Here is a 22532-nt window from a genome sequence, read left to right on the forward strand (position 1 = left end):
ATCCAAAGGTGTTGAAAAAAATATCGGGTCCACAATCCAGGACCCAGAGATGTGCCTCCTTGAGACACTAAGCATAAACTGGAGTCTCTGGTAGCCAGTGTCAGGGTGTATACGATGGGGGAGGAGCTAACTTTTTTTTTTTCAAGTTTACTTAGTGTCAGCCTCCTGGCAGCAGAAGCATACACCCACAGTCCACAGTCCTGTGTCACCCAATGAGGCGAAGGAGAAAGCCTCAGTGGCCAGAGTGAAAATTACAAGATTTCTACTTTTTATGTTTAATATAGAATGTTATATGGGGAACAAAAACGTTGAGCAAAATTTTTAAAACATTCAACACAAAAATTATATTTAAACAATAAGTCATTTACTATTTAACATTCTAAAACAGCACTGCATAGTAGAGTAGCTCCAAATGATCATACAGCTTCGGGAGCCGGCTGTCAGACACAATGATATTTCCCATAGAGAAGACATAGTCAGTTTATTACCAACTGTATACAATAAACAGAAGCGGCAACAACATTGCCTCCTCCGGTCCCAGTGGTTATGTGATTGCTGGGTGTATGGAGGGAGTAGGAGCTGCTGGATCATAGGAGACCCACTCAGATCTGCAATACAATCAAGCGGCTGAATGTCTTCCGTACCTGGGGGCTTACGGTATACACCTGCCCTGTTTACAAGGGAAATCAAGGGAAACAAAAAAGTTGAATTTTCTCCCAAAAGGTTTTTGTCTTATTTTATAGGTGGCACAATACATAAAGTAAATGAAAATTAGATAAATACAAATCAGGAACATGATTAAAAATAAATAAATAAAACGCTGCCACTAGCCACACCCTCGATGGAAAAAAACGTTTAAAATTATATTAAATGTATTTCAGTGGCAATTTGTGATTAAAGAAAAAAAAACGTGAAAAACAGACACTTTTACTTTTCACCGACATAGGGAAAAATGAAAATGACCAAAATTATGCCCCTTCTTATCATTAAAAAGGGCAAAAATTATTTAAATACCCGAATTAGAAAAATGTTTACATTTCATTAAACCACGTGTATGAAAAAAACTGAAAATGTGCCTACTTAGGAATGGGGGACAAGTAGTGGGGTATTGGACTGATCTTGAACTTGTAAAATGTTCAGTTAAGGTTCCCAACCAGATGGCTGTATACAAGGATTGCAATGCAATGCTCAGACTGGCCATCGGTTCTCAAGACCCGAGCGTGACACCTTCATAGAATTGTATGAAGTCACGCCACGGAGAGCTGCTGGCCAGTCTGAGAATTGCGATCTTTGTCCAAGTTATACAGCAGTCTGCTTCTTCCTTTACAGACAAGAGCTTCAGCTCCTAACCCCCATACACGTGCTCACTCAGCTTCGCAGGTGTGGTCAACGTTCATAGAACATGTAAAGCACCTTTAGGTGTGGGCTAAGCTCTGAATCATAATTCATGTTATCTATCATCCAACAGATGTTTGCCAAGGTTATTATTATTATTTATTTATATAGCACCATTAATTCCATGGTGCTGTACATGTGAAAAGGGGTTACATACAGGGTTATGGATATCGTTAACAGTAAACAAATTTACAGTGACAGACCGGTACAGAGGGGAGAGGACCCTGTCCTTGCGGACTTACATTCTTCAGGATAGTGGGGAAGAGACAGGAGGGTTGGTGTGCTGCAGCACTGGTGGTGGTGAGGTGGCAGCTCGGGTGGTCGTGGCGGCAGCTCCGGTGGTCGGTGTCGTGGCGGCAGCTCGGGCGGTCGGTGACGTGGCGGCAGCTCGGGCGGTCGGTGACGTGGCGGCAGCTCGGGCGGTCGGTGACGTGGCGGCAGCTCGGGCGGTCGGTGACGTGGCGGCAGCTCGGGCGGTCGGTGACGTGGCGGCAGCTCGGGCGGTCGGTGACGTGGCGGTAGAATGGTTATTGCAGGCTGTAGGCTTTCCTGAAGAGATGAGTTTTCAGGTTCCGTCTGAAGGATCCGAGGGTGGTGGATAATTGGACGTGTTGAGGTGTGGAATTCCAGAGAATGGGGGATATTCGGGAGAAATCTTGGAGGCGGTTGTGTGAGGAACGAATAAGTGTGGAGGAGAGAAGGAGATCTTGGGAGGATCGAAGATTACGTGAGGGAAGATAGTGGGAGATTAGTTCAGAGATATAGGGAGGGGACAGGTTGTTGGTGGCTTTGTAGATCAGTGTTAGTAGTTTGAACTGGATTCATTGGGGAATTGGGAGCCAGTGGAGGGATTTGCAAAGGGGTGAAGCAGGGGAGTAGCGAGGAGAGAGGTGGATTAGCTGAGCAGCAGAGTTGAGGACAGGCTGGAGTGGTGCAAGGGAGTTAGCGGGGAGGCCACAGAGGAGGGTGTTGCAGTCATCGAGGCGGGAGATGATAAGGGCATGCACAAGAGTTTTAAGTAGATTGTGGGCTGAGGAAGGGACGGATTCTGGCAATATTTTTGAGTTGGAGGCGACAGGAGGTGGCAAGGGTTTGGACGTGCGGTTTGAAGGACAGGGCAGAATCGAGAGTTACCCCGAGGCAGCGGATTTCAGGTGCGGGAGAGAACGTGATGCCGTTTACTATAATAGATAGTTCAGCTAGGGGGGATACATGAGATGGGGGAAAGATGATGAGTTCGGTTTTGTCTACATTGAGTTTTAGGAAGCAAGAGGTGAAGAAGGAGGATATGTCTGACAGACACTCTGGGATTCTGGACAGAAGAGAGGCGACATCTGAGCCAGAGAGGTAGATCTGAGTGTCGTCCGCATATAGGTGGTACTGGAAGCTATGGGACTTTATGAGTTGTCCTAGGCCAAGGGTATAGATGGGAAAAAAGTAGGGGCCCTAGGACAGAGCCTTGAGGGACTCCAACAGAGAGAGGGCGGGATGAGGAGGTAGTGTGGGAGTGAGAAACACTAAATGTGCGGTCGGAAAGGTATGAGGCAATCCAGGACAGGGCAAGGCCTTTGATGCCGAGGGAAGAAAGAATCTGTAGCAGTAGGTGGTGGTCGACTGTGTCGAAAGCCGAGGACAGATCGAGAAGGAGGAGGATAGAGAACTGTCTGTTAGCTTTGGCTGTGAGTAAGTCATTAGTAATTTTGGTCAGAGCAGTTTCGGTGGAGTGGTGGGGGCGGAAGCCAGATTGGAGGTTGTCAAGGAGAGAGTTAGATGAGAGGTGGGAGGAAAGTCGAGTATGGACATGCTGCTCAAGGAGTTTGGAAGCAAACGTGAGCAGTAATATGGGGCAATAGCTGGGCATAGCGGTTGGGTCAAGGTTAGCTTTTTTGAGGATGGGTGTGATGGTAGCGTGTTTGAAGGCAGAGGGGAAAGTACCAGAAGATAGCGATAGGTTGAAGAGATGGGTTATGGCTGGAAAGAGCGTGTTAGTGAGGTTGGGGAGCAAGTGGGAAGGGATGGGGTCAAGTGCACAAGATTGACAAGATTTTTGCTGTGGTTAACTTTAGGGCTTTCTGTGGCTGGTCAATGGCTTTCAAAACCAATTTAACTAGTATTTTATGCACCTCACCTTTGTGGACAGGGTCACTGACATACTTCAAACAAAATTAACCTCTTCATGACCTAGCCGTTTCTTGCAATTCTGACCAGTGTCCCTTTATGAGGTAATAACTCGGGAACGCTTCAACGGATCCGAACGGTTCTGAGACTGTTTTTTCGTGACATATTGGGCTTCATGTTAGTGGTAAATTTAGGTCAATAATTTTTGTGTTTATTTGTGAAAAAAATGGAAATTTGGCTAAAATTTTGAAAATTCCGCAATTTTCAAATTTTGAATTTTTATTCTGTTAAACCAGAGAGTTATGTGACACAAAATAGTTAATAAATAACATTTCCCACATGTCTACTTTTCATCAGCACAATTTTGGAAACAAAATTTTTTTTTGCTAGGAAGTTATAAGGGTTAATATTTGACCAGCGATTTCTCATTTTTACAACGAAATTTACAAAACCATTTTTTTTTAGGGACCACCTCACATTTGAAGTCAGTTCGAGGGGTCTGGATGGCTGAAAATACCCAAAAGTGACACCATTCTAAAAACTGCACCCCTCAAGGTACTCAAAACCACATTCAAGAAGTTTATTAACCCTTCAGGTACTTCACAGCAGCAGAAGCATCATGGAAGGAAAAAATGAACATTTAACTTTTTAGTCACAAAAATGATGTTTTAGCAACAATTTTTTTATTTTCCCAAGGGTAAAAAGAGAAACTGGACCCCAAACGTTATTGCACAATTTGTCCTGAGTACGCCGATACCTCATATGTGGGGGGGGGGGGACCACTGTCTGGGCGCACGACAGGGCTCTGAAGGGAAGGAGTGCCATTTGACTTTTTCAATGAAAAATTGGCTCCAATCTTTAGCGGACACCATGTCGCATTTGGAGAGCCACTGTGTGCCTAAACATTGGAGCTTCCCCACAAGTGACCCCATTTTGGAAACTAGATCCCCCAAAGTACTTATCTAGATGCATAGTGAGCACTTTGAACCCCCAGGTGCTTCACAAATTGATCCAAAAAAATGAAAAAGTACTTTTCACAAAAAAATTCATTTAGCCTCAATTTGTTCATTTTCACATGGGCAACAGGATAAAATGGATCCTAAAATTTATTGGGCAATTTCTCCTGAGTACAGTGATACCTCACATGTGGGGGTAAACCACTGTTTGGGCACGCGGCAGGGCTCGGAAGGGAAGGAGTGCCATTTGACTTTTCGATTGAAAAATTAGCTCCAATCGTTAGCGGACACCATGTCGCGTTTGGAGAGGCCCTGTTTGCCTAAACATTGGAGCTCCCCCACATGTGACCCCATTTTGGAAACTAGACCTCCCATGGAACTAATCTAGATGTGCGGTGACCACTTTAAACCCCCAAGTGCTTCATAGAAGTTTATAACGCAGAGCTGTGAAAATAAAAAATCATTTTTCTTTCCTCAAAAATTATTTTTTATTTTCACAAGAGTCACAGGAGAAATTGGACCCCAAAAGTTGTTGTCCAGTTTGTCCTGAGTATACTGATGCCCCATATGTGGGGGGGAACCACTGTTTGGGCACACGTCAGGGCTCAGAAGGGAAGTAGTGACTTTTCAAATGCAGACTTTGATGGAATGGTCTATAGGCGTCACGTTGCGTTTGCAGAGCCCATGATGTGCCTAAACAGTTGAAACCCCCCACAAGTGACCCCATTTTGGAAACTAGACCCCCCAAGGAATTTATCTAGATATGTGGTGAGCACTTTTAACCCCCAAGTGCTTCACAGAAGTTTACAACGCAGAGCCGTGAAAATAAAAAATAATTTTTCTTTCCTCAAAAATGATGTTTTAGCAAGCAATTTTTTCTTTTTACAAGGGTAACAAAATACATTAGACCCCAATAGTTGTTGCCCAGTTTGTCCTGAGTACACCGATACCCCATATGTGGGGGTAAACCACTGTTTGGGCGCACGTCGGGGCTCGGAAGGGAGGGAGCACCATTTGACTTTTTGAACGCAAAATTGGCTGGAATCAATGGTGGTGCCATGTTGCGTTTGGAGACCCCTAACCACAACCCTAACCCCAACACACCCGTAACCCTAATCCCAACCCTAACACTAATCCTAACCCTAATCCCCACCCTAACCACAACTTTAACCTCAACACACCCCTAACCCTATCCATAACCCTAACCACAAGCCTAATCTTAACCCTATTTCCAACCCTAGCCCTAATTCCAACTCTAACCCTAAGGCTATGTGCCCACGTTGCGGATTCGTGTGAGATTTTTCCGCACGATTTTTGAAAAATCCGCAGGTAAAAGGCACTGCGTTTTACCTGCGGATTTACAGCGGATTTCCAGTGTTTTTTGTGCGGATTTCACCTGCAGATTCCTATTGCGGAACAGGTGTAAAACGCTGCGGAATCCGCACAAAATTGACATGCTGCGGAAAATACAACGCAGCGTTTCCGCACGGTATTTTCCGCACCATGGGCACAGCGGATTTGGTTTTCCATAGGTTTACATGGTACTGTAAACCTGATGGAAAACTGCTACGAATTCGCAGCGGCCAATCCGCTGCGGATCCGCGGCCAAATCTGCACCTTGTGCAAATACCCTAAACCTAACCCTAAACCTAGCCCTAACCCTAGTTCTAACCCTAACCCTAGTTGAAAAAGTTAAAAAAGTATATTTTCTTTATTTTATTATTGGCCCTACCTATGGGGGTGATAAGGGGAAGGGGGGGGGAGGGGTCATGTACTATTTTTTTTTATTTTGATCACTGTGATATAACCTACCTGGAACGCATCTGCCGGCCGATTCGGCGGGCGCACTGCGCATGCGCCCGCCGTTTTGGAAGATGGCGGTGCCAGGGAGAAGACGGACGGACACCGGAGGACGGGGGGGGGAAAGGGGGGGTTGGCATCGGAGCACGGGAGGAGCGGGCAGGAGGTTGGGAGAGCGGACAGGACGGCGGAGGGGAGCGGAGTACCGGACGGAGGATCGGGGAGGCGATCGGTGGTGGGGGGGGGGGGGGGAGGGGGGTACACCAGAGTTTCCAGCCATGGCCAATGATATTGCAGCATTGGCCATGGCTGGATTGTAATATTTCACCAGTTTTTTAGGTGAAATATTACAAATCGCTCTGATTTGCTGTTGAAAGTGAAACTGCCAATCAGAGCATTCGTAGCCATGGGGGGGGGAAGCAACCCCCTCCTGGGCTAAAGTACCACTCCCCCTGTCCCTGCAGATCGGGTGAAATTGGAGTTAACCCCTTCACCCGATCTGCAGGGACGCGATCTTTTCATGACATAGTTTCATAGGTCGGACTGGCACCGACTTTCATGATGCCTACGTGGCGTCAAAGGTCAGGAAGGGGTTAATAACACACAATGCTTTGAAAAATGGCTACTGTCATGGCCGAAAGCATTGGCACCCTTGAAGTTGTTCCAGACAATTTATTTTGGTTCTCCAGTCCTCAGACCGTTCTCTTCTCCTCTTTCTGTTCTCCATGCTTCGTGTGGCACACACACAATGCAAAACTTTTGCAAATTATCTCCTTTTTATCTGGTGTCAGGTGTGATTTTATATTGCCCATACCGGTGTTGTGAATTCTGCTCTTGGGCTCCCTCCGGTGGTTGTTGATGGTAATGCAGTTATTCCTGAGCAGCAGTCTTGGACAGGTGTTTCTGCTAATTGCAATTCGGACTGGGGTATTTAGCTGTGCAGGACTCAATAGTCCTTGCCAGTAGTCAATGTTTCTTTGGAAGTGTTGGTCCTCTGCCTGGCCTCTCCTGCTTGCTGCCAATTCAGCTAAGATAAGTGTTTGCTTCATTTTTTTAAGACACACTTGCTGTGTGTTTATTTTCTGTGCTTATCTTGTTTCTATTTTGTTCCTGCTAGACTGTGCCTGATGTTTTTCTCAGTCTAGTTGGACTCGCTGGAGTCGCAGATGTACTCTCCACATCTTTAGTTGGGTGGTGGAGTTTTTGTATTTTTCTGCTGTGGATATTTTGTAGTGTTTTATGCTGACCGCATAGTATCCTGTACTATCCTTTCCTATCTAGGTAGAAGTGGCCTCCTTTGCTTATCCCTGTTTTCTGTCTGCGTGTGTCTTTTCCTCTCCTACTCACAGTCATTATTTGTGGGGGGCTACCCTATCCTTTGGGGATCTGCTCTGAGGCAAGAGAGTTTTCCTATTTCCATCTTTAGGGATATTTAGTCCTTAGGCTGTGTCGAGGTGTCTAGGTCTGGTTAGGCACACCCCACAGCTACTTCTAGTTGCGATGATAGGATCAGGGTTTGCGGTCAGTAAAGTTACCACTGCTCCAGCGAAGGTCTTTTCATGCTGCTCCAAGGCCAACTGATCATAACAACCGGTTACTTGCCACAGGTGAGTCTGAACGAGCATCACATTCTTGAAACAAGTTGTTAACCCACAATATTGGAAAGGTGCCAATTTTGTCAGGCTCATTTTTGGAGTTGTGGGAAGTTGTATCCAATTCGCCTTTTTTCTCAGTTTTTTTGCAGTTCCAGTATACGCAAAGGAAATAAACGTGTGTATAACAAAACATTTGTAATTGTAATGAAAGATTTCTCCCAGAAAATTATCTGGAACAATTTCAAGGATGCCAACACTTTTGACCATGACTATATATGCTATGACATTACAATTTTCTGGTATTTGCATTAGAGAACACAGTGAAAACCAGACAGAAAAAAACAACTTTGTTCTATATCTCACCTATTCCAAACTATTCACTGGCTATGCTAAGCGAATCTTCCTTACTTTCTGGTGGCATCCAATAACAACGCCATGATGAAAAGTCAATTAGTTCTTTAAAAAGACCAACTCCATTGTGGAATAAAAACTGGGCAACGTCTTCACTCTCATATTTTATCAGTGTTCCAGCAGCGGAATTACAATGATAACTTCTGGCACTCACCTTATTGTTAATGATCGCTTCCGAGTCATCAAAGACAAAACTGCCATTATAGCTATTTGCAAAGCATACCAATGACAAGAATCCAACTAGACACTTAGCCCAGAATTTAGAAAGGTGAAACATTGGAATGTCTTGATCCAGTCCATCTGCTGCAGCCATAGTGTATATTCATACCAAACTGTGCACTTCAACATCCTGTAAGTCACAACCCTAGAAAGACAACAAAGTGTGATGAACTGTTCTTCAGTCACAGATGAATATATGAAAATTGTTACTTTATATCACATGGAAGAACAAGTTACCATCCAAATAGAAAATCACCAAAAAAAGTCAGCCAAAATATATAATCTGTAACCTTACAATTATGAACTATCTATTCTCTACAGATATAGTGATGAGCAATGGACAATGGTCATATTTATTGATGGTATATTAAATAAAAAGATGAGATCTGCGGCCATGGCCTTTGACTGGCTGGAGCAGCGATGTCTTTACGACAGCGAACAGGCCGCTGTAGATGGCAAGAGACCGCTGGGTCGTGATATGACCGAGGTAGCCCATCTTCAAAGAGCAGGGGTAAATGCACAAAGCAAGCACTGAAGCAATGATGGTGGAGCACAGCTAACTTTGTTTTAACCTATGCAATCCTATAGTACAGAATAAAATTTGGTGCATGGTGACGTTAGACACTTTCTCTTCCTTATGACACCTCTTGGTTGGCCATGCTCCTTTGTAGACACTTATGAGGCAGAAAAGTGTCCAAAACACATGATGGATCTGGAGCAAGGCACATTTATTAATCCAATTCTGAAGCTTAGAACATTATCCCAATGTGTCCACTTACTCTGTGACAAGGATGTGCGTATGCAATATTCAGATTGCCTCCCCATAAAACAGAATTTGTTAAAAAGGCAGCAAACTAGAGGTCATCTAAATCACCATTCCACAGGATATGCCATCAATGGTTGACACTTGCCAGTCCCATGGAGATCGGTGACCCATGGAGTGCTACTATCAATAGAGTGGTGGCAGCACAAGCACCGGTCTCTGTTCGTCTCTATGGGAGTTTGACAAATTAGCTCGCTATGCCAGTTTTGGAACATATGATTGCAGAGAGATATGCATGTGTGCCCACCAATCCAGTCTGGGTAATACAGGTGCATCTCACAAAATTAGAATATCATCAAAAAGTTAATTTATTTCAGGTCTTCAATACAAAAAGTGAAACTCATTATATAGAGTCATTACAAACAGAGTGAACTATTTCAAGTGTTTATTTCTGTTAATGTTGATGTTGACGATTATGGCTTACAGCCAATGAAAACCCACCAGTCATTATTTCAGTAAATTAGAATACTTTATAACACCAGCTTGAAAAAATTATTTTTACCCCTTAAGCCCCAAGGGTGGTTTGCACGTTAATGACCGGGCCAATTTTTACAATTCTGACCACTGTCTCTTTATGAGGTTATAACTCTGGAACGCTTCAACGGATCCCGGTGATTCTGACACTGTTTTCTCGTGACATATTGGGCTTCATGATAGTGGTAAAATTTCTTTGATATTACCTGCGTTTATTTGTAAAAAAAAAAAAAAAGGAAATTTGGCGAAAATTTTGAAAATTTCACAATTTTTCAACTTTGAATTTTTATGCCCTTAAATCACAGATATATGTCACACAAAATACTTAATAAGTAACATTTCCCACATGTCTACTTTACATCAGCACAATTTTGGAACCAAATTTTTATTTTTTTGTTAGGGAGTTATAAGGGTTAAAAGTTGACCAGCAATTTCTCATTTTTACAACACCATTTTTTTTTTAGGGACCACATCACATTTGAAGTCATTTTGAGGGGTCTATATGATAGAAAATACCCAAGTGTGACACCATTCTAAAAACTGCACCCCTCAAGGTGCTCAAAACCACATTCAAGAAGTTTATTAACCCTTCAGGTGTTTCACAGGAATTTTTGGAATGTTTTAAAAAAAATGAACATTTAACTTTTTTTCACACAACATTTAATTCAGCTCCAATTTGTTTTACTTTACCAAGGGTAACAGGAGAAAAAAAACCCCAAAAGTTGTTGTACAATTTGTCCCGAGTACGCCGATACCCCATATGTGGGGTACCACTGTTTGGGCGCATGGCAGAGCTTGGAAGAGAAGGAGCGCAAAATTGACAGGAACTGAGATGGGACGCCATGTTGCGTTTGGAGAGCCACTGATGTGCCTAAACATTGAAACACCCCACAAGTGACACCATTTTGGAAAGTAGACCCTCTAAAGAACTTATCTAGATGTGTGGTGAGCACTTTGACCCACAAAGTGCTTAACAGATGTTTATAATGCAGAGCCGTAAAAATTAAAAAAAAAATCATTGTTTCACAAAAATAATCTTTTCGCCCCCAATTTTTTATTTTCCCAAGGGTAAGAAAAGAAATTGGACCCCAAAAGTTGTTGTACAATTTGTCCTGAGTACGCTGATACCCCATATGTGGGGGTAAACCACTGACTGGGCGCATGGCAGAGCTCGGAAGGGAAGAAGCGCCATTGAGATGGGACGCCATGTTGCATTTGGAGAGCCACGGATGTGCCTAAACATTGAAACACCCCATAAGGGACACCATTTTGGAAAGTAGACCCCCTAAGGAACTTATCTAGATGTGTTGTGAGAACTTTGAACTTTGTAGTGTTTCACTACAGTTTATAACGCAGAGACATGAAAATAAAAAATCATTTTTTTTCCCACAAAAATTATTTTTTAGCCCCCAGCTTGTATTTTTCCAAGGATAACAGGAGAAATTGGACCCCAAAAGATGTTAGCCAATTTGTCGCGAGTACGCTGATACCCCATATGTGGGGGTAAACCACTGTTTGGGCGCATGGCAAAGCTCGAAAGAGAAGGAGCGCCATTTGGAATGCAGACTTAGATGGATTGGTCTGCAGGCGTCACGTTGCATTTGCAGAGCCCCTGATGTACCCAAACAGTAGAAACCTCCCACAAGTGACCCCATATTGTAAACTAGACCCCCCCAAGGAACTTATCTAGATGTGTTGTGAGAACTTTGAACCCCAAAGGGTTTCACTAATGTTTATAACGCAGAGCCGTGAAAATAGAAACTCATTTTTTTCCCCACAAAAATTATATTTTAGCCCCCAGTTTTGTATTTTTCCGAGGGTAACAGGAGAAATTGGACCCCAAAAGTTGTTGTCCAATTTGTCCCGAGTACGCTGATACCCCATATGTGGGGGTAAACCACTGTTTGGGCGCACAGGAGAGCTCGGAAGGGAAGGAGCACTGTTTTACTTTTTCAACACAGAATTGGCGCCATGTCGCGTTTGGAGAGCCCTGATGTGCCTAAACAGTGGAAACCTCCAATTGTAACTGAAACCCTAACCCAAACACAACCCTAGCCCTAATCCCAACCACACCCCTAATCCCAACTACACCCCTAATCCCAACGACACCCCTAACTCCAACACACCCCTAACCCTAATCCCAACTGTAAATGTAATCCAAACTCTAACCCTAACTTTAGCCCCAACCCTAACTGTAGCCCCAACCCTAACTGTAGCCCCAACCCTAACTGTAGCCCCAACCTGTTGTGAATTCTGTTTTCAAACTCCCTCCTGTGGTCATGAATGGTACTTCGGCGAGTTCTGTCCATGAACTCCCTCTGGTGGCTGTGAGTGGAGCTGCTGCTTCTGAGGTTCCTTCCACAGGTGACGTAGTTTATTCGTTGGCTGGCTGTTCTATTTAACTCCACTCAGATCGTTACTCCATGCCAGCTGTCAATGTTCTTGTACTGGTTCAGTTTGCTCCTGGATCTTTCTGGTGACCTGTCTTCTCCAGCAGAAGCTAAGTCCCTGCTAGTTATTTATTTGTTCATTGTTTCCTTGTCCAGTTGGCGATCATGATTTTGTCTTGCTAGCTGGAAGCTCTGGGATGCAGAGTGGCACCTCCGCACCGTGAGTCGGTGCGGAGGTCTTTTTGCACACTCTGCGTGGTCTTTTGTAGTTTTTTGTGCTGACCGCAAAGATACCTTTCCTATCCTCAGTCTGTTTAGTAAGTCTGGCCTCCTTTGCTGAAACCTGTTTCATTTCTGTGTTTGTGACTTCATCTTAACTCACAGTCAATATATGTGGGGGGCTGCCTTTTCCTTTGGGGAATTTCTCTGAGGCAAGGTAGGCTTTATTTTCTATCTTTAGGGCTAGTTAGCTCTTAGGCTGTGAAGAGGCGTCTAGGTCGTGTTAGGTACGCTCCACGGCTAGTTGTGTGATAGGATTAGGGGTTGCAGTCAGCAGAGTTACCACTTCCCAGAGCTTGTCCTGTGTGAGTTTAACCATCAGGTCGTTCCGGGTGCTCCTAACCACAAGGTCCATAACACCAACCCCAACTTTAGCCCTAACCCTAGCCTCAACCCTAACTTTAGCCCTAACCCTAGCCCCAACCCTAACCCTAACGGGAAAATGGAAACAAATACATTTTTTTTATTTTATTATTTTTCCCTAACTAAGGAGGTAATGAAGGGGGGTTTGATTTACTTTTATAGTGGGTTTTTTAGCGGATTTTTATGATTGGCAGCTGTCACACACTAAAAGATGCTTTTTATTGCAAAAATAGTTTTTGCGTCTCCACATTTTGAGAGCTATAATTTTTCCATATTTTGGTCCACAGAGTCATGTGAGGTCTTGTTTTTTGCGGGATGAGTTGACGTTTTTATTGGTAACATTTTCGAGCACCTGACATTTTTTGATCGCTTTTCATTCCGATTTTTGTGAGGCAAAATGACCAAAAACCAGCTATTCATGAATTTCTTTTGTGGGGGGCGTTTATACCGTTCCATGTTTGGTTAAATTGATAAAGCAGTTTTATTCTTCGGGTCAGTACGATTACAGTGATATCTCATTTATATCATTTTTTATGTTTTAGCGCTTTTATACGATAAACTATTTTATAGAAAAAATAATTATTTTTGCATCACTTTATTCTGAGGACTATAATTTTTTTATTCTTTCGTTGATGACACTGTATGGCGGCTTGTTTTTTTGCGGGACAAGATGATGTTTTTAGCGGTACCATGGTTATTTATATCCATCTTTTATTTCACTTTTTGTTCGGTGGTATGATAAAGCGTTGTTTTTTGCCTCTTTTATGGTGTTCACTGAAGGGGCTAACTATTGAGACGGTTTCAGGTTTTATAGGTAGGGTCGTTACGGAAGCGGCGATACTAAATATGCATACTTTTATTGTTTTTTTTATTTAGCTAAAGAAATTTATTTATGGGAACAATATTTTTTTTCTTTATTTAGGATTTTTTAAATTTATTTATTTATTTTTTTACACATCTAAATAATTATTTTTTTTACATTATCACATTGTCCCAGGGGGGACATCACTATATAGAGAGAGCTGATCTGACACTTTGCAGAGCACTGTGTCAGATCAGAGATCTGACGTGCACTGCTCCTGGCTTACCAGCGCTTGCTCTGAGCAGGCGCTTGTAAGCCACCTCTCTGCAGGACCCAGAAGTAGCCCCGCGGCCATTTTGGATCCGGGGCCTGCAGGGAGGAGACGCTCGGTACAAGGTGAACACATCGCCTTGTACCGAAGATCTCAGGGAAGCCCCCTCCCTGCACGATGCTTCCCTAATTTTCTATGAGGTTAAGGTCAGACGAGTTTGCTGGCCAATCAAGCACAGTGATACTATTGTTTTTTAAACCAGGTATGTGTACCTTTGGCAGTGTGGACAGGTGCCAAACCCTGCTGGAGAGTTAAATCTCCATCTCCAAAAAGCTTGTCGGCAGAGGGAAGCATGAAGTGCGGTAAAATTTCCTAGTAGACGGCTGTGCTGACTTTGGTCTTGATAAAACACAGTGGACCTATACCAGCAGGTGACATGGCTCCTGAAATTAGTCTAGTCTTTTTCTCCTGTTTGCTCGTTTCTATACAGACTAGGTGTTGTACTCAACTTTTCAAATATATTTATTGATATACGGTAATTGTGATAGTAGTGCACCCCATATCTTTTGGCACAGTTATAGTTCTTGCCTTGCAATGCAAGGTTTTTTTCCACGGGGTGGCACACGCTGATCAGGGCGTAATCTATCACACATTACTGGATACAAATTGATATTGGTTAATATTGGTTATTATTGTACGGTGTTATGGACTGGGAAACCAGGGAGGTGGCATGGTTGGCGCAACCTTTTAGCATATTCCATACAGCAGATGCCCAGACATTGGATTCGGGCTTCTTTTCTTTGTGTTCGGATGTCACCAAGGCACACATGACCGGAGTAAGACTTTGGTGGAACATGAGGAGTCTGGAGGAGTACCTAAAAGCGGGCTTCGTGCCACGCAGCCTGCGTATTTCCATATTTCCAGCATGGGAACCCTCTGCCTTTCAGCAATTTTGGGAAGAGGGTCTTACACATTGCTCTAACATAGTTATTAATTTATTGATAGAGCATGATAAAGACCTCTTTTCCTCAACAAAAAAAAACGTATTAAAGACCTGGAGACTAAATTTAGTCAGTTTGAGGAAACACAAGTCAAGGCCTTTAAAGTCAAACTTAAAGATACACTTGATAAGTATGAAGCAGAGGTGACTGTGAGGAAACGTAAAAAGTTCCAGAGGGACAAATTGGATTTTGAACAGCAGACAGTCTATAGATGGAAACATAAGGGTAACTCTCGACACAAATCCAATAGAAATACCTCTCCCCGGAACGTCATTAAATCCTCATTAAGGGGGGCTAGCTCGAGCGATTTTTTATCTTCAACGGGATGCGAACTACATCACGGACTAGACGGGCTAGAGGAAACAAGAATCATAAAAAGGCGTCCAGGATGCCACAGGGGACGAACATCCCCGTATCTATACAAATATCCGACCAGACGGAAGTAAACAATGTGGATATTCTCGGCTCCACTACACAAAATTCTGATCTTACAGGTTATCAATTTGTCAGACTATTGTCTGTCATCGATAGAATTGTCTGTCCTTTGTAAGAGTCTAACCTTTGTGCCAACACATAAGGCTGCTAAATTCACTCTCATTAAAGATCTTTACCTCTTTTGCAGAAACCTTACATTTCAAGTTAGGCTACTTTCACACTTCCGTCGGTACGGGGACGTCGCAAACCGTCAGCCCGACGGACCGACGGACGTTGTGCTAAATTTAGCACAACGTGGGCAGCGGATGCAGTTTTACAACGCATCTGCTGCCCATTGTGATGAGTGAGGAGGAGTGGGCGGTGTTTCGGCTGCGCATGCGCAGTCGAAAATGGCGGACACGTCCCACAAAAAAACGTTACATTGAACTTTTTTGTGCCGAAGGTCCGCCAAAACAAGACGCATCTGTCGCACGACGGATGTGACGTGTGGCGATACGTCGCAATGCGTCGCTAATGCAAGTCTATGGAGAAAAAACGCATCCTGCGGGCAACTTTGCAGGGTGCGTTTTTTTCTCCAAAACGATGCATTGCGACGTAGCCCAAATGACGGAAGTGTGAAAGTAGCCTTAGTTACAAGAAACCAGACCTCATACGGGCTATCCCTATGGCTGAACCCCAGGCCTTTCAGGATCTTCTAGATCTACTGGAGAACCAGTCTGGCATGAATAGACGGAAATTCCCATGCAGAAACAAATCTCTGAAAGCACCTTCTTTTTCATTGGTACCAGCGATAAAAATATTCTTTGAACTGGTCAAACGGGACATTACACATATGTCTCCCCAGGTAGGCATATCATCAAATTTGTCACCAGCAGAGAGACGAGCTGTCAGTGATCTCAAAAATAACAATGCATTTGTAATCAAGGAAGCCGACAAAGGGGGCAATGTCGTCTTGTGGCCCACCCACATGTATTTGGAGGAGGCTAATAAGACAACTGAATAATTCTCGTTTTTATCATAAGTTACCTTCCGACCCTACTCAGATTTTTTGCTCTAAATTCCATACATTATTATGTAGCGCTAATCAGTATGGAATTATTACTGATAACGAGAAGAAATACATGCTGGTGGAACATCCTATTGTTGCCACATTCTATATGTTACCTAAGGTCCATAAAGATGTCAAAAAGCCCCATGGCCGACCCATTGTCTCCAGTATAGGTAGTCTCTGTGAAAGGGCCTGTGACTATCTTGATTTCTTTTTGCCGCCTTTGGCATTGTCCCTACCTTCATTTGTTAGGGACTCTGCCCATTTCATTGAGATATGTCGGGGTATTTCCTTGCCAGCAGAGTTCCATCTAGTGACATGTGATGTGGAATCGCTTTATTCTAATATCAGTCATGACGATGGGATCAAGGCAGTAACTTTCTTCTTGAACAAAATCAATCCGATGGACGATCGACATAACTCATTCCTTCTTGAGCTCTTGAAGTTTGTCCTTTATCACAATTATTTCATTTTTGATAAGACATTCTATCTTCAAGTGTCGGGTGTGGCGATGGGTGCAAAATGTGCACCGGCCTATGCAAACATCTTCTTAGGCTGCTGGGAGGAAAATGTGGTGTACCAATCCAAGATCTTCCAGGAACAGGTATGTCATTGGCATCGTTATATCGATGACGTATTCTTTGTATGGATGGATACTGAAAATGACTGTTGTTGGTATTGATGTTCAGACCATTAAGGAATTGTACACATTTTCCTTACGCACCATATTTCGAGCAGCTCTGCTACTTACCTGGACTTGAGGATTTTTGTTCAGGATCATCAACTGGCCACTGACTATTTCGTAAGCCCACTGCAACCAAGTCACTACTGGAATTCAACAGCTTCCACCCGTTGCATACAAAGGTTGGTGTGCCAACAGGTCAGTTTATCCGCGTAAGGAGCAATTGTACTTATGATCAAGATTTTTTGTCACAGGCCCATGGACTCACGGACCGTTTTAAGCAGAGAGGATATCCCAAATGGATTATTTCAACAGCCTTCCAGAGGGCACGCCAACATGATCAGTCATCGCTCCTATCACCTAGGCCACGGAATCAAGATCAACAAACCAGATTTATAACGGACTATAACAACAGTTGGCATCAGGTGAGGGACATTATATCCAGGCATTAGCCAGTTCTAGGAACAGATGCCCAGACAGCAGAGGTTACTAGTGAGAGGCCCCTTATTATGGCGAGAAGAGCGCCCAACTTACGAGATCTACTGACTAGAAGCCACTTCTCTAGACCAACTATCAGGTTGAATAGGGGAATTGTTCTCAAGGGATCATTCCCCTGTGGGGACTGTAACATATGCCCCTTTATGATCCCAACACGAGATGCTTTCCTTAATCCAAATGATTGTCGGCACCATCCGTTAAAATCTTACATTAATTGTAAGTCCAGGGATGTAATATATACCATACTTTGCCCCTGCAACAAGATATATGTGGGGCAAACTTCCCAGGAATTAAGGAAGTGAGCCCAGAAGCATATATCTACCATCCATTTGGCTGCTGCGGACCAGCAAAAGGGTAAAACCCTCACACCCGTGGCTGTCCACTTTTTGATTATACATGGTGGCTCCACTTCCAAAACTAGGATTATTAGATTTAAAAAAAAAATCCCTTATGGAAGCCGAGGTTGCTCTACGCAGAAGCGTTTATTACAAATTGAATCCAGATGGATTTTCTAATTGTGCTCAGTGGCGCCAATCGGTTTAAATGAGGAACTCTTGTTCACCAGATTTTTGGGGTGAACTGATATACATGGATTGTTTGACAACAAATATTTTCCCTGTATGTTTTTCCCTTGCAGGGGGCAACCTACCAGGAACTTATGGTGGATTCGGTGTTGTGACATGATTATCCATGTTTCCTTATTATCAATTACTCTCATCACCTTTAAATATTATGGACTTTATCTTTTTTGGATGACTCAACATATCACCCGACAATAATACAGATATGGACCAAAAAGCTTGAGGGTTACTTGTGCTGCACTCAGTTGGCCATTACACCTATAGTAGCCTACTGATACCTCTGGAACGCTTGTTCTGGACTGAATGTGTTCATGTCTTATTTAACCCCTTCATGTCATATAGACAACATTCTCTATGGACATAGATCCATACAATTCACACCAATGATATTGTAGCCCCTTTTGGTGCACATTTTTTACAGTTCATTAAGGCTGGTTTCACATTTGCGTTTTTTGCAGCTGCGTTTTAGCGCCAAAAAAGCATGCTTTTTTCCCCTATACTTAACATTAAAAACGCATGCTTTTTTTGCATGCGTTTTGCCGCCACATGCGTCTTTTGTATGCATGCGTCGTGTTGCAGAAATGCAACATGTAGTAATTTTTAGCGGCGTTTTTTTTGCAGCAAAAAAACGCATGCTTTTTTGCGGCAAAAAAACGTATTGCTGTCTATGTAAACGCATGCGTTTTTAAGCACATGCGTTTGGTTGCGTTAAAAACGCATGCGTTTTTATAAAAAAAACAAGAAAACACAATGATAAGCCACCCCACACCATAAAATTGATAAAGGGATCCTACCCCTAACCTTAGGGTTAGGGGTAGGATCCCTTAGGGTTAGGGGTAGGGTTAGGGTTAAGATCCCTTAGGGTTAGGATCTCTAGGGTTACTAGGGAACCAAACCCTAACCCTAGCTATTTCTGTTTATAGTGAGTTTTCTTGTTGATTTTGATGATTGGCAGCTGTCACACACTTCTCATCATGCGTTTAAAAAACGCAAACGCATGAAAAAACGCATGTAAACGCGTCAAAACGCCACGTCTAATAAAACATGCAAAAACGCATGCATCTAAAAAACGCGGCGTTTTACCGCATTTACATGCGTTTTTTTCACATGCGTTTGCGTTTAAAACGCTGCGTTTTTAAACGCAAATGTGAAACCAGCCTTATATGCCTAGTATGGGGTTATATGGACAGTGCACGCACTTTTTTTATGCGCCTTTTCCTACACTATGGTTAACTATATACTGTAAAGCTGTTTTAGTGTATTGGTGCGCATGTGATTGTGACACCTCTAAAAATAGCTGCTATTAGGTTTTACTCTATGACTTCTCTGTGGATGATGTATTCATATATGTTATGTATATATATTTCTTGCACTAATGGGTTGGGTTCTATATTTGGTGAGTGTACATCAGCGGCCCTATTTGGCGCTCACACACCGTATATATATTTTTGGGGGCATATGGGCGCTCATGGATACTACACACATGGGATTCTCCATGTTTGGTGTCAAGCCTCGTTATCTAGATAGTCTGGTCATATTAGCCTTCACATATAGATTCCCTCTATTCTATATCTTAGGCTACGTTCACATTAGCGTCATGCGACGCAGCGTCGTCGACGCACAACAACGCATGCGTCATGCGCCCCTACCTTTATCATTGGGGACACATGCGTTGCGTTGTCGTGCGTTTTTGTAAAAACGCACGACGCATGCGTCGTTTCACCGCACCTGGGTGGCGTCGGAGACGCTACATGTAGCATTTTTGTAGCGTCTAAAAAACGCACGCGTCGCACTTGCGTCGCCTGTGCGTTGTCATTGCGTTACAATTTCCCATTGAAACCAATTGACAACGCACTTGCGTCGCGTGTGTGCGTCGTGCGTGCGTTGTGCGACGCATGCGTCGTTAAATAAAATTAAACAAAAAAGTGTCTAGACAGTGTCTAGACAGTGCAAACAGTGATAAAAACATCCCCCATATATAAAGAAAATGTTTGGATCGTTTGTCACTTCTGCTGCAGCATCTACAGGTAACACATCAGACCAGACAGACCAGACATCTTCATCTGCTGTCCAGAGATGTAAGTATAGAATGATTCTGTGCATTTTCTACATGTTTTATTTTTAAATTGTTTTTGCAAGTTGTGTATTATATTCTGCACTGTGGTTGTTTAAAGATATTGTTGTATTTTTAGTCTGGTTGTGATGTATGGCGTTGTATAGGATGGCGTTTCATTGTCTGCGGCCTTGATTATTGTTCTTTCCAGGATAGATTTTTGTTTTCCATTTATTGGTTTGGTGGTGTTTTTTGTATTCAGTTGTGATGTTTTATTCTTGCGTTATATGAATTTAATTGTCTCTGGCCATGTTGGTTTTATTGTAAAGTATGGTAGTATAGAATGATTCTGCGCCCTTTTAATAAATGTAATAATTTTTATTGCAAGTTGTGTATTATGTTCTGCACTGTGGTTATGTAAAGACATTGTTGTATGTTTCTGGTTGTGATGTATGGCCTTTTATTGTCTCCGGCCCTGTCGGTTTTATTGTAAAGTATGGTAGTATAGAATGATTCTGCGCCCTTTTATTAAATGTAATAATTTTTATTGCAAGTTGTGTATTATGTTCTGCACTGTGGTTATGTAAAGACATTGCTGTATGTTTCTGGTTGTGATGTATGGCGTTGTGTGGCCTTTTATTGTCTCCGACCCTGTCGGTTTTATTGTAAAGTATGGTGGTGTATCCAGGATTGCCGTTTCTGTCCTTAATTTTTGGGGGTTGTTAATTTTTTCCTTTCAAAAATCTATTGTGTTTTTTGGGTTGCTCCGTGCATACTGTACATTTTTTTAAACAAAACTCTCTTTTTGGATTACGATATAGGGTCTGTTGTGTATTTGTTTTGTTATCTTTAGGCTTTTGTTTACTCTGGCATTGTGTGGTCTCTGCCATTGTTTTTTTTAATCAATGTGGCAGTGTTGTTTGCTCAGCGTAAAGCCCCCGTCACACACAGCGAGATCACTAGCGAGATCGCTGCTGAGTCACAAGTTTTGTGACGCAACAGCGATCTCAGTAGCGATCTCGCTATGTGTGACACGTAGCAGCGACCAGGCCCCTGCTGTGAGATCGCTGGTCGTGTCGGAATGGCCTGGGCCATTTTTTGATCGTTGAGGTCCCGCTGGGTAGCACACATCGCTGTGTTTGACACCTTACCAACGACCTCGCTGACAGGACGTCCCATTGAATCGTCATGAAATAGCATCGTTCTACAGGTCGCTACAGGTCGCCGCATCGCTGCTGCGTCGTTGGTGAGATCTCACTGTTTGACATCTCACCAGCGACCACATAGCGACGCTTGAGCGATCCCTGACAGGTCGTATCGTTGTTGGAATCGCTCAAGCGTCGCTATGTGTGACGGGGCCTTTAGTTCAGTTCGAGTGCAATGTTCTTTGTGGTTGAAATGTAAATGTTTTTTTTTTTTTTTTTTTTTTTTTTTACTATGTTCCGCTGTATTGTGCATAGGATAAATGTTATTTTGTTCTTTATTTCAGAATTACATTAGTAATGGCCAGCGACTCAAGCCACACCCCACCGCTGAGGAGTCCGGTGAGTACATGATCAACTATTGCTTACTATTCACTGTCATTTGTAGATGGGTCACTCAACTTTTTGTAAACTATTTTACAGGCTTCTTCAAGTGAGGAGGAGAGCCAGGAGGAACAGAGCCAGCAGGAGCAGAGACCACGGGACCAAGCTGTGGTGGCAGGACGGCGAGTAAGTTTTTATGTCAAACATATTCCTTTTTTTTCTTTAATTTTTTTATTTTGGCGGGTATGGGGGGTGGTGGTGGAGGTGGTAGGTGGTGGTGGAGGAGGTAGGGACAACATTTTTTATCTTGCAAACATTAATATTTTCCTTTTATTCTAGGTTTCACAACGGGCCCATGATGACCCACTAGACATAGACCTGATGGTGGCATCCATCCAGGAACGAGGCCCGTTGTGGGACAGCCGTGACCCCCGGCACGCGGACCAGGGCGTGTTGCGCCGTTTGTGGATTGAGGTGGCACAATCGCTGTGGGATGGCTTCGACAGCGCTTCCCCCGTGGGCAAAGCTAAATTTTGTAAGTATTTCCAAAATGCTGCTGTGACCCATCATGCCAGGATACACAACCGTCTGTGATGTCTTCTATTGGGATTGCACACGGTTGCGTTATCAATTTCAATATTTTCTCTCAAACTAATTTTTTTTTTTTTAATTTATACACAGTTAAACAATTGAAGACCAGATGGCGCTCCATGAAAGACCGTTTCAAAAGGGGCCTGAAAAAGGAGGGACAGATCCGTAGTGGTGCTGCAGCTTCAAGGAGCATCTACAAATATAACCGTATTTTGCAGTTC

General features: G+C 43.2%; 1 protein-coding gene across 2 annotated transcripts in view; it reads right to left on the bottom strand.

Annotated features, from left to right (window-relative positions):
* TMTC4 (transmembrane O-mannosyltransferase targeting cadherins 4) overlaps nucleotides 1-22532 on the bottom strand; it is a 253025-nt gene that overhangs the window by 209986 nt on the left and 20507 nt on the right. For both annotated transcript variants that reach the window (XM_069757974.1, XM_069757975.1), the window contains exon 2: nucleotides 8430-8639. In XM_069757974.1, the coding sequence (XP_069614075.1) occupies nucleotides 8430-8588 (159 nt within the window). In that variant the 5' untranslated portion in view covers nucleotides 8589-8639. The remainder of the gene's footprint in view (nucleotides 1-8429; nucleotides 8640-22532) is intronic.

This window comes from Ranitomeya imitator, chromosome 3 (assembly GCF_032444005.1).
Source record: "Ranitomeya imitator isolate aRanImi1 chromosome 3, aRanImi1.pri, whole genome shotgun sequence".
NCBI classification, from domain to species: domain Eukaryota; kingdom Metazoa; phylum Chordata; class Amphibia; order Anura; family Dendrobatidae; genus Ranitomeya; species Ranitomeya imitator.